General features: G+C 39.6%; 1 protein-coding gene across 1 annotated transcript in view; it reads left to right on the top strand.

The window, feature by feature from the left end:
* Nucleotides 1-4,030, top strand: part of SLC15A2 (solute carrier family 15 member 2) — a 33,325-nt gene extending 29,295 nt beyond the window's left edge. Inside the window, exons 20-22 of the mRNA XM_019729612.2 lie at nt 990-1,136; nt 1,743-1,847; nt 2,177-4,030. Of these exons, the coding sequence (XP_019585171.2) occupies nt 990-1,136; nt 1,743-1,847; nt 2,177-2,353 (429 nt within the window). The 3' untranslated portion in view covers nt 2,354-4,030. The remainder of the gene's footprint in view (nt 1-989; nt 1,137-1,742; nt 1,848-2,176) is intronic.
* The last annotated feature ends 8,875 nt before the right edge of the window (nt 4,031-12,905 follow it).

Below are 12,905 nucleotides of genomic sequence, written 5' to 3'. Positions count from 1 at the left end.
GGCCCTTGACTCAGAGAATCAACTGAATTTGGACATCAAAGACTTTTTATTCCAAGGACTTTTGACCTTGATGTTTTAACTCTGCCGTTTTTATCTCATTGTATATCCAGATACTGCACCTACTACCTAAGAATAGTTTTACTCCAAGAAATACATATATAATTTTTGAAATTTCATTCCATTTATGATAACATGCATTAGTAGACATAATCTTTATAAAACCAACCATAACTAAAAATTTGCATATAGTAAAAGTAGTTTTAGACAAAAAAAAGAAAAAGATTATAATGATGTATATTGGTGACACTAATAACAAAAAAGTAACCCTAAAAAATTCCTTTTGCAACTTTTTGAAAAAAATTTGCAACTTTTTGAAAAAATTATGTGTGTGAGATTTAAGTTAAAAAATAATGGCCAGTACATAGAATTCAAAATAGCAGATAGAATTCAAGATATGGATTTTTAATAACTGATCCACAAAATTTTCAATGTAAGGGTTACCAAGAAAATAATTCATTCTGATAAAGTAATTTTAGTATAAGAAAACATTTAATGAAAAATGTTAAAACAATTTATTTAATTATACTTACATATAAAATTAGACAAGGAATTAAACTTTTCTCAAGAATGTGCTTTCTGAAAATTCATTATATTTGTATAATTTATTTAGATGTCCTGTATATTTAAAATATTGACTAGGATCAAAATACCCAATAGGTCAAAATGGTGGGAATATAAACTACAATATAAAAATATTCTGCCACTTTAAGGACTCTCAATAATGGTATCTGAAGCCAGACAAGTGAGAGCAGTATTAACGAAAAAGAATTTCAAAAAAACTGAAATTGTGTAGAAATTGCTCAAGCTCTTGAAGGTAGCAAAAGGATGAAAATATAAAGAGAGGATGGATATAAGATCATGGAATGCAGAAGGTCAAGAATATTTACTTGAGATTAATGAAAATCCCATTTCTTCTTTCTCTCATCAAGAGCACCAATCAAGGTCCTCAGGCCTGGAAGACAGAAGACATTCCAGCCACCAAAATATCCATCGCATGGCAGCTACCACAATATGTCCTGGTTACAGCTGCGGAGGTCATGTTCTCTGTCACAGGACTTGAGTTTTCTTATTCTCAGGTAGGTTTTTGCAACTGGACAGTGGAGGTGGAGATATTGCTTAGAGGATGGTGAATTTTAATCCTGGCACTGACTAAGATAGGCATGTGACCCTGGCCAAGAGTTTCATATTTTTTGGCCTTAGATTCTTTATATATGACCCTGAACAGAGTCACCTCAAATTCCAGAGTCATGGAAGTGCAGTATAGTAGCCTACGCGATTTGGGATCTAGGAAAGGATACTTAAAAATTAAGAGTAAGGGTTGTGGAGTCAAACTGCCTATGTTCAAATTTGGGCTGCACAACATATTGTATAACCTTGAGCAAGTGAGTTATCATTCCTCCAGTGCCATTTTTCATTATGTATAAAATAAGACACTAATAGAACCTATTTCTTAGGCTTGTGATAAAGATTATATGATATAATGAATCAAAGTATTCGATTAAGAGCTCCATTGTCTTATTACTGTTAACATTATTACCACCCCCTGCATCAACGTGATAGCTGAACTTAGTGGGGGAAGTTCTAATCTGGAAGCTTTTGCGGAAGAAGTTTTCTGGAGAGATGCATGGGGCGTAAGGGTGGTGTGGGGAGTTTGTTTACTCACAAACTTGTGTCCTCTCTAGGCTCCCTCTAGCATGAAATCGGTACTCCAGGCAGCCTGGTTGTTGACAATTGGAGTTGGGAATTTTATTGTGCTTGCTGTGGCACAGTTCAGTGGCCTTGTACAGGTATGGATCTGAGAAAAACAGGAGCTTGTGTCTATTTAAGCTTTCCCCTCCAAATTCCTCTTCTCACTCCTCTCCCATCGCTCCTCCTCCCACATTCCCCATGAGATGGTTAGATACAAAAGACTTTGCCAGGAAAATAGACATATGTAAGTGTTGGTAATGGCCACCACAGGCCCACCGTGAGGAGAGGTCAGTGAACCCAGTCTGCTAGCAAACCTCGGCCTGAATGGTCAGCCTGGATCAATCTGCTCCCCAGTCCTCATCCTGTGAAGATCCTTTTAGTTTCAGGTTTCTCCGTATTCTTTTCTTTTCTTTGTTTCCTCCTGCAGTGGGCCGAATTCATTTTGTTTTCCTGCCTCCTGCTGGTGGTCTGCCTGGTCTTCTCCATCATGGCCTACTACTATGTTCCTGTAAAGCCAGAGAATATTCAGGAGCTGGCAGATAAGCAGATTCCCTATATGCAAAAGAATATGATCAACCTGAAGACCAAGAACACAAAGCTCTAATGGCTACCAGGACTCCCCCCAGACCCAAATTCCTGTCTCTGGGTTTGGCCATCACTGAACTTCAAGCATTTTTTGTCCTATTTGGTTAGGGGAGAGGTAGCATCATATCTGAGCTGATATCCTCCATTTTTCTCCCATGATAGAGGTAGTTCTGGGCTTTCCAGTATATTGAAGAGCAAGGTCCTTTAAGACTCTATGTCTTCCCATCTATCAGTGAACTCAGTAAACCTTGTGTAGTGTTGCAGAAACTGGCCTGGTATCTCCAAATGGCCATGAAAAAAACACAAGTGTTTAACTGAGGTTAGTTTCTGTGGGTATGCAAAATTATATGGGCATTCCTTTACCTGCTATTTAGAACTGATGGCCCCGCTTTTTGAGATGCTGATTTAGAGGCAAAATTGCATAATAACGGAGAAATGGTATTTTAACTTTCTTCAAAAGCAATGTGATTGTATTATTCACAAGGCCCTCAAGAATCAGTACGTCTGGTGTGATCTGGTCCAGCGGCTGGCTTATCAGCTATCCAAGTTTGATAAAACCTTAGTAAAATTGTCAGTACAGATGGTAGGAGCCAGAATTATATTTTATTAACACACAGGAGAGGATATAACTTTCTGATAATTACAGTATTTTATTTACTAACCCAAACACCCCTTTATCGGTACTGATAGATCTCTGGAAATCAAATTAAAGATAGTCAACATTGGTAAACATGGTTCTGGAAAACAGGAAGAGGTATAAATTGTAGAAATCCTGATGAGCCATTCTTCTACAGTGCACATTCTTCTTAGCGACTGCAATATTTCAGCCCTGGCTTATGCCCTCCTGTGGACAGTTGTATAGACACTAATCATAATTTTGAAATCCTGTCTTTTCAATGTTGTTTGGTCAGCTTTTTCTCATCATTGCATCATGTCTTGATTATTGCAAAAAATATTTAATAACAGCAATATTTTAATGAATCCATCTACTTTTTTTATTATTACTCCCTTCAGCCTCAAGGAAGTGGCTCCATTTTTATTATTATTCTTGTCTTACTTTCCCCCAATTTTTTAAATGTCATTTCTTCATTTAGACCCTGGAATTTCTTGTATATTAGAAACGTTATATTAATACTCTAGCTTCTAAAATGGCGATGCTCAATGGAGGGGCATGGTTCCATATGCGGATCCTATCAAAATCCGTTGGTGAGGAGAGGGTTGTAGAATATGAGGTTTTTTTCATTTGTTTGTTTGTTAATGATAAGGTTAGAATCATTACATCACACACAATAAATGAATTTGTGAACAGACATGGGAACATCATTACCCTATGGTGTTTGCTAGGGAAATAAGTTCAGAACCACTATACTAGAGAGCCTCATTTTCATTGGTTTTGCTCTATTATTTTCATCTAGAACTGTGTTGAGTCTCACATTGTAAACATAACAAGTAAGAGAAGTTGCTCCAGTTTCCCAAACATTATATACTTTAGTTTTAGTGACCAAGGTCTCAGAACTACTGAAGTGATAGCAGCACCATCCAGTTTCCCCAGATATCTTGATGTGAACCTGACCCTACACCTTCAGAAGACATTCTGTTCATTGTTTGAGCAGCTTTAACTCAATCTTTTCTATATACATTGTTTCAAGAAATGTTAACAGTGCTCTATGAATAAAAGTTTCCACAGATAAACAAATTTTTGGAATGAGGCATGTTATATCTTCTTCTTACCTTTTACATATTAAAGATTCTGAGAAATCCTGCAGTAAAAACACAAGACAATTTGTATAGCCTAGCATGGCATAGTATTCTGTAGAAAACTATTTTGGGAAAAACTGGTAGGCAGTTCTTCCTTATGCTGAACTAAAGTTTCTTCTCTGAAACCTCCTACCATTGGTTCTTTCCTTTCTAGCTAACAATAATAAGCATAATTCTCTCTTTCATGTGGCAGACGCTTTGCTATTTGTAGAGAGCTTTTACATCTTCTTCCCAATCACCAAGTAAATATTCATCAAGTCAGATTCTCAGTTCCTTCAGTGGTTCCTCACAAGGCATAATGTAGTCCTTTTACCACTCTGTGTTTCCTCTTCTGAAAAATATCCTTTGTCTGAAATGCAGCAGTGAATCAGAATCCCTTTTTTTTTTTTTCAGATTTTATTGGGGAAGGGGAACAGGACTTTATTGGGGAACAGTGTGTACTTCCAGGACTTTTTTCCAAGTCAAGTTGATGTCCTTTCAATCTTAGTTGTGGAGGGTGCTGTTCAGCTTCAAATTGTTGTCCTTTCAGTCTTAGTCCAGTTGCCATTTTCTAGTTGCAGGGGGCACAGCCCACTATCCCTTGTGGGAGTCGAAACCGGCAACTTTGTGGTTGAGAGGACGCGCTCCAACCAACTGAGCCATCCGGGAGCTCAGCAACAGCTCAGCTCAAGGTGCCGTGTTCAATCTTACTTGCAGGGGCGGAGCCCACCATCCCTTGCAGGACTCGAGGAGTTGAACCGGCAACCTTGTGGTTGAGAACCCACTGGCCCATGTGGGAATCGAACCGGCAGCCTTCAGAGTTAGGAGCATGGAGCTCTTACCACCTGAGCCACAGGGCCGGCCCCCAGAATCCCTCTTAATATGTGATACCTAGAGCCAAATACAACATACCAGAAGTGTTTGGTCTAGAAGAATTAGGATCTGCCTTTCTCTAAACAATACATATCTGTTATTATACAGCCTTAGGTAACATTAGATGTTTTGGGCAACTACATCACAACGTAGGCTCATATTCTAACCATATGGTTGGCTAAAATTTCCATTTTTTAAAGAGAGCTATTGTTTATCCAAATACATCCTTGAGTTCCCTTATATGCCATTCACTAAGTGTTGGAAAAGCAAAGGTGAATAATCTACTATACCTGTGTGCAACATTACCTCACTTATCTTGACAGGCTGTCAAGATCCTAGAGAGTACAAAGGCCTTGAGAAAGTCATGGTATATTGAGGAACAGCAAGAAGGACCATGTGACAGGACCAGAGTCAAGGTATAAAGAGGTAGAGAATGGTCAGAGGAAGATAGGGACCATATTGTGTGGGGCCTTGTGACCACAGTAAGACCTTTTGATGTTATTCTAAATGAGATGTGCATAGGCTGGAGGCTTAGAACATGAGAGTGACATAATTTGATTCTCTATTTAAGATTACTCTGGCTGCTGAGTGGAGAATTGTCTGTAGGCAGGAAGGAAGGGTGTCCAATTAGCCAATTAGTTGATTTTTGTAATAGTCCAGGCAAAAGGTGATTGTTACTTGGACAAGGTGGCAGCAGTGGAGGTGGGGAGAAATCGTTTGACTTCGAATTTAACTCTAAGATAGGACTGTCATGATTTAAGTATGGTTTATATATATGATTTGAAAGAAAGAAATTGATGCTGACTCTAAGATTTGGGTCTTTTGTAATGAGGATGAATGATGTTGCCAGTTTCTGAGAGTAGGAAAGACTAGGGTAAGAGTAGGTTTGGACTATAAAGTAACTGACAGTTTTGTTTTGTGCATGTTGAACTTCCAATGCGAATTAGTTATCAAATTGGAGATGTTCAGTTGACAATTTCATGAATCTGAAGTTCAGTTAAGAGGCTGGGGCTAGAGATATAAACTGGAGAGTCATCGGCATATAGAGGGTACTTAAAGCCATGACACTGGCTGAGATATCCTAGGAAGTGAATGTATGTAGAGAAGAGGTTCAAGGACTGTCCTGTGGTTTTCCAACATTAATGGTCTAGAAGAGGAAGAGGATCCAGCAAAGGTGGTGAGGATGAGTGACCTATGAAGTACACGGAAAACCAGAAGAATGTGATTTAATATAGGTGATACATGCTTTATTACAATTAGATAAAACTAAAATGAAAAAAAATAATCTTTGACCTAAAGGAAGTACATGTTCCTGTTAGGAAACCTGGGTACTGGTAATTTCTATGTAAGTTTCCCTGAATCCTTTTGCCTCCACAATTTAATTCAACTTAATGTACTTTTTTGTTTTGTTTTGTTTAATTTTAAGCCTGCAAGGCATTATGTCAGGAGCTATGGCCCACTGCCTGTGGCCTGCCGGGGACTACCTGGTAAGAGCTACAAAGCGATCTGTGGTTTTTCGCTCCCCATGCTAACCCTGGAGTTGCATGGAAGAAGCCATGCTGCGAACCAAGGACGTCTACCACAAGTACCAGGCCTGAGTAGCTCTGCAAAATGCCAAGACACCCTAAAGCCTGCTGGCTCCCTTAAAGTTCAGCCTTGATAAAGTCTCATGTGGTACACAAGTTGGGTAACGTAGGTTCCCAGGGAGTTTCTAGAGTGGGAAGAATTGTGATCACAAGTTTAATGTAAATTGTGGTTTGGTGCCAGTGCTGAAGTTACTCAGCAAGTCTCACAGCATACAGAGGCTAGGTGCCACACACCTGGGGTCTGTCAAACTCTGATAATTATTTAAGAAAGAGTGCAAGGCAAGCAAGGCTGGCTACTCTTGGAGAAAGTGCCTCAGGTGTTGGGGGAGTTAGATGGGGCTGGGTCCCAGTGAGTCAGCAGGGTGGAGCTGCGGAGCTCACCTGACCAGTTAGATTCAGATTTATCCATGTGGGGCAGGCTCAACACAGGAAAGATGGTGCCTGCCTGCTGGCTGCCCAGAAGGAAGTCCTCCTCACAGGAAAATGGTAATTGTCCTCCAGCCCTCAACCCAAAGCAGCACAACTCAGTCTACGCCCTATATGTCTCTGACACCCTCCAAGTTACTGTCTCTCCGCTGGAGCCCAAGGTGAGTACCTGGGAGTGAGAGTCTGTGCACACACCCTTTAAGAAACTGCCTGGGTTTCCCACCGCAGAATCCCCACTGTTTTTCACAGCCAGATGTTGTGGGGGCTCCTCTTCCCAGCACTTGTACTCTGGGCTGGGGAGGCTGGTATGGGGCTGGGGTTCTTGCTCCTCTGGGGGGAATGTCCATGGCTGAGATATCCCTCCCAGTTCTCAACCGACACACGGAGGTTTGGGGTTAGCTAGTTCCACATCTCCACCCCTTCTACCAGTCTGGATATGGCTTCTTCTTTATATCCTTAATTATAAAATTTCTGTTCAGCCAGAGTTCAGATAGTTTTCCATGTTGATTATTCTATAATTTAGTTATAATTTTAATTTGTTCATGGAAGGAAGCAGGCACAGTGTTTATCTTCTCTGCCATCTTGGATCTCCTCCCAAATATTACCACTTTTATGAGACCTTTTCTGACCCATCACTGGGATACACACGATTGCTCCAATCTCTCAAATTCAGTAGTAATCTATGAGGTCGGACAATTAAGTACACAAACTCGTCCTAGAAAAAGTGCTACATACCTCATTGCTGAATATCACTATGATCACCTTCAAAGTACTCCCCTTGGGAAGTTATGCAACAACGCCAGCACGTAGTCCATCCTTCAAAGCAATTTTGGAACTCTTTCGCTAGAAGAGGTGGATTTAGTCCTAACTAAAGGAAATTTCTCTATTTCCCTAGTTAGGAAGATAGCTTTGTATTGTTACTAGAAAGAACATGGACTCTTGAGTAGCAAACTCTAGTTTGAATCTCTGTTTACTACTGTGAGTCCTTTTGCAAATGTTATTAATTTCTCTAAACCTTAAATAAAGGATGATAACTATTAATATGGCTTCTGAGAGAGTAAAATAATATGTGCAAAACACATTGAGGTACACTAGACACTCCATAAATACTCCAGTCTACTATGTTAAGTGTAATAAGTGGGGAAGAAAGTTCAGATCTTCAGTAAGTTTGAACTTTATTGTTGTAAACCTAATTTGGTCTAACTCCATCTACAAACTCTGAAATATTCAATTATAGAAACTCAAAAGGAGCCAGAATTCTAATAATGAAACACAGCAGGCCCTAAGCCAGTGGAATTAAATTCCCTATAGACAAGGACCATATTTCTTTCACATTCTCCATAGGATCCTCCCTACCCAAACCCCTCTCTTGGATAACATCTCTAGCCACAATCCAGAAAAGGGGACACCCTACATCCTAAGTGACTCTGCCAAACTTGTAGATTGGACCAAGTGTAGACATTGACCTAAGTGGGTCCATCAGACCCACAATTCTCAAGAATTTAGAATTGAGACAAAGCTTTAGGGAGTCAGTCAGATGCTGTAAGACATTTAAGCTAAAGGGTGTGTAGGTTGTTGGGGGTCAGGGGTGTTGGCACCATGGTAATTTTGTGTAAACAAAAGTTACACAGGGGTGAAATTAGAATCCTGTAAAAGAAGGTGGTTAGCAAAGAGGACAGATGAGCAAATACAAAGAGAAACGCCAAAGTGTGAGGACACACAGTTTGAAAGAGAGATAGAAAGAGCAACAGAAAGAGACAAGAACAGAGAAGAGGACAAACATTCCGGGAAAAGTGAGAAAGATAAGGGGACAGGATATCAAATGGGAAAGACTGGGACTCAAGAATTGGAATGGTCACTCTAAAAATATTCAGATGACTTCAAGTCTGTTAACTGCAAACACCAGAGAGCCTCTGTCGCCAGCAGAAGCAGCCCTGTACCCCTCCCTGACTGATGACCCCGCCTTGCTTAAAAACTCTGTCATGAGCCCCCGTGAGGGGATTACCTGGTAAGTGAGTGTCAATTCTCCTCATCCCTACTCAACTCTCCTTCATTGCCTGCACATGCACAACTATAGGCGGACCATAAAATGCCCATGGGGCCAATTACCAAGTCTAATTGGGGAGCAAGAGACCTGTGTGGCAAGAGTTCAAAACTGCACTAATGCCTGTCAGGAAGAACCTGGGGGATATACATGGGACTCAGTTATGAGGGTACTAACGAGAGGTGGAGGAAAATAAACTTCTATTAGGCTGTAATTATTATTTAGGTGCACGTACCAGAGATTCGGAGTTCAGTGTGCTATCATTACTCGTAGTTGGCAGTTCTAATTATTTCTTTTTTTGTTGTTTGTACACTGAAAATTGGATTCACTTCTGGCCTATGCTGAGTTGAGATGCCAAAAATCCCTTGTAGAGGAAAGAACAGAAAGATTTCGGGAGATGAGAATGTTCCCCACCCAGCCATCCTAGCCCTGAGAACATGCCTGTCATAAGAACATTGAGAAATACATTAATGAAGGTCATACCAACATATTTATAAGATTATTATACTAAGTGAAATAAATCAGACAGAAAAAGTCGAGACCCATAAGACTTCACTTGTGTGGGATATAAAACTGAAAGCAGCAAACACACAAGGAAAACGAACAAAAACTCGTAGACACAGACAACAGTTTAGTGGTTACCAGAGGATGAGGGATAAGGGTAGTAGAAGAAGGTAAAGGGAGTCAACTATATGGTGATGGAAGAACTGACTCTGGGTGGTGAACACACATGCAATATATAGATAGTGTATTATAGAAATGTACACTTGAAACCTATATAATTTTACTAACCAATGTCGCCCTAATAAATCTAAGCAAAATTTCAAAAAGGACCAGAGTAGCTGTCTTCTGTAGGTCAGAGATGAAGGTGGAGAATATTGATATTGAATGAGGTTCTATGATTTCAATAAAATGATGACATCTCAAGGTGGCAGAGACTACTAATAAGTAGTACCAAATTACCAGACACAACTGGGCTGTTAATTTTAATAGGCAGAGGGCTGGTGGGGTAATCATAGTGGTGTGACACCTAGGAATATTTGGCATTGAATCATTGATCATTGGGTCCCTAGTGCTGACACAGGAGAGTCATCCTCTTTACCTGGGTAAAGAAAACTTTCTGTGACATTAAGGCCCTTTGGTGAGCGTTTACATAGGACACAAATATTCTGACACTCTGAGTTCATTCTGAGAGATCCCGTCACATAGCTCTTTTTCCAGACCAACTTATTACCAATCCTCATATTTTATTCCTTTCCTGTCCCTGACTGTCCTGCCAAATCATTCGCCCTTATCTGTACATTACTATAGAGCTGCTCCATAGCCCAGCTTTCCTATGGGCAAAATGGGCAATGAGATGTCCTGTTTAAAATTCTGCCCCCTGGAGGGAATTCCCTATTCTTTTACTGCAGGGCCACTCCTTCAGGGAGCTGCTGCATTGCAGAAGTCGTCTCCAGCTGTCCTTCACAGCCATCCATAAGCTAGGCTCAGATCTTTTTCACACCACTGGCCATAGAAAACACTCCATATGTTTCAAGCATAGAATGAGGACAGGTTGGCAGTGCAATAGAAGTAGACACATCAGGAGTGAGATCCACCTGCCCATCCAATTTACACTTGCTCAAGCCCAGTCCCAAACATACTACACGATGGAGGAGTGTTGCTGGACATGCATGACTCTGTGGCTTGGTAGAGCAGACAGCCAATTCACGTGGGACAGCTGGTATTCCACGGTCAAGTGAGTGTTCATTCTCTACCATAGCCGAATAGCAAGCCAAGAGCTATCTCTCAAAATGAGGATACTTTTCAAAACGGGCATGATTCTGTTCCCAAAGCCAATTGGCCTCTACTCTGAATCTCCTGTCAGGGCTTTCACAGAGTCCACACCGTATCTTGATCAGTCAGAGATATTTTGCAAAACATTTGGACTCGCTGAGCATAAATAGGGTGACTATATAATCTATCATCCAAACTAGGACAGCCTTAAGAGTGAAAGGAGGCATTGGTAATAGATACGCTGGGACTACAGATGTACATTAAAACTATCCTGAGATGTACCATGATAGCCAAGTGATTCATTTGTTTGCTTGCCATTTTACACTAGCCAGAGTGCATATTGAAAGATGAATACAGCAAATTTTGATACAGAGCTTTCAATTCTAAGACATTCTGGATTAGGTCACTGAATTTCAAAGTAAGAATTCTTTGACTATTCAGGCAGAAAAAGTAAATATTTCACCAATTCTCAGACTTCAGTGTGCATGACAAGCACCTGGAAGATTTGTTAAAACATACTGGATTCTGTACCCAAAGTTCCTAGTTCAGTAGCGATAAAATGCGGCCTGAAAATTTGCATATTAACAAATTCCCAGGTGACGTTGAGGCTGCTGATGCAGGGACCGTACTTGAAGAACCACCAATCTACAGAGGAGAGAAAAAACATCCCCACGGATGGTCCTCAGTCTTTTCCATAGCAACGTTTAATACCAAAGGATAATGGAACAATTGATACAATATTCTCAAGAAAAAATTATACCAAAATGTGGTTGAAATTTTAGGGCCACTGACAGCCTTCATAAACATGAACAAACTCAAGGAAAACTGCCTTTATGAGAATCTCTTGCAGAAAGCTATGGGATGATGAAATCCAGATAAGAAATGAATAAAAATTAAGAACTCAGAAATGGAGAAGCTGCGTTAAATATAAAACCAATACTGACTAATTATGAAATGATGATTGTAGAGATTATAAACTTTGATAAAATAATACTTATGTATATGGAAATGGAAGAATATAGCTCATCTATAAGGAATAAAATATGTAAACCAAAATTTGAGCCTTTCTTTAAGAAGGCCTTTAACCTTGGTTGCCAGATGGGGGGATGCAGAGGTGGAGAAGGTGGACGAAGGGGGGGGGGAGGATTAAGAAGTGCAAATTGGTTGTTCCAAAGTAGTCATGGGAATGTAGGGTTTAGCATAAGGAATGTAGTAATAATATTGTAATAACTGTGTATGGTATCAGATGGGTACTAGATTTATCAGGGTGATAGATGGGAAGGGGGTTAGGGAGCAGGATGAAGGGGATGGGGGCAATGAGAAGCACAAATCTGTAGTTACAAAATAGTCATGAGGATGTAAAGTAAAGCACAAGGAATATAGTCAATGATATGGTAATAACTGTATGGTGTTAGGTGGGTGCTAGACTAGTCAGGGATCACTTAAAAAATTATATAAATGTCTAACCACTATGCTGTACACCTGAAATTAATATAAAAAATACTGAATGTCAACTGGAATTGAAAAATTAAAAAGGGGGAGGGAAGGTGAAGGAAAATAAAAGGTCCAAATTTCTGAGTATAAAATAAATAAGTCATGGGGATGTAATGTGCAGCATAGGGAATATAGTCAGTATTATTGTGATAATGTGGTACAGTGTCAGATGGCTGCTGGACTTATGGTGATCACTTCTTTAGGTGTAAAAATGTTGAATAACTATGATGTACACCTGAAACTAATATCATATTGTATGTTAGCTATATTTTTAATAAAAAGTATTTTTAAAAAAGTATTTTCACATCCAAGGTAAGAATTTTTGCATATTGGTATGAGAATAAAAGTCTTAACCCAAGGATTTGGTTTAAGGTTCTGATAAAGTGCCATTATTAGTTTGTGTATTTATTCGTTCATCTACATCAAATTTTGTCCTTAACATCAATTAAAATTGGGTTTTTCCTCATCAATTCTGATGTATTTCAAGGGCTAATTTGTGTGTTATAACCTGATAAATGATTCCTTAACTAATGTAGGTGTTTTATGATATTTAAAAAGTTAAGTCATGGTCATTTTTAATCTTTTCCTGGGAGAAAGACTTAAAAAAAAAATAAACCAAAACTCATTCTCTGTGC

The sequence above is a fragment of the Rhinolophus sinicus genome, linkage group LG01 (assembly GCF_036562045.2).
Source record: "Rhinolophus sinicus isolate RSC01 linkage group LG01, ASM3656204v1, whole genome shotgun sequence".
Classification (NCBI taxonomy): Eukaryota; Metazoa; Chordata; class Mammalia; order Chiroptera; family Rhinolophidae; genus Rhinolophus; species Rhinolophus sinicus.
This window is presented reverse-complemented; position numbering and strand designations above follow the sequence as displayed.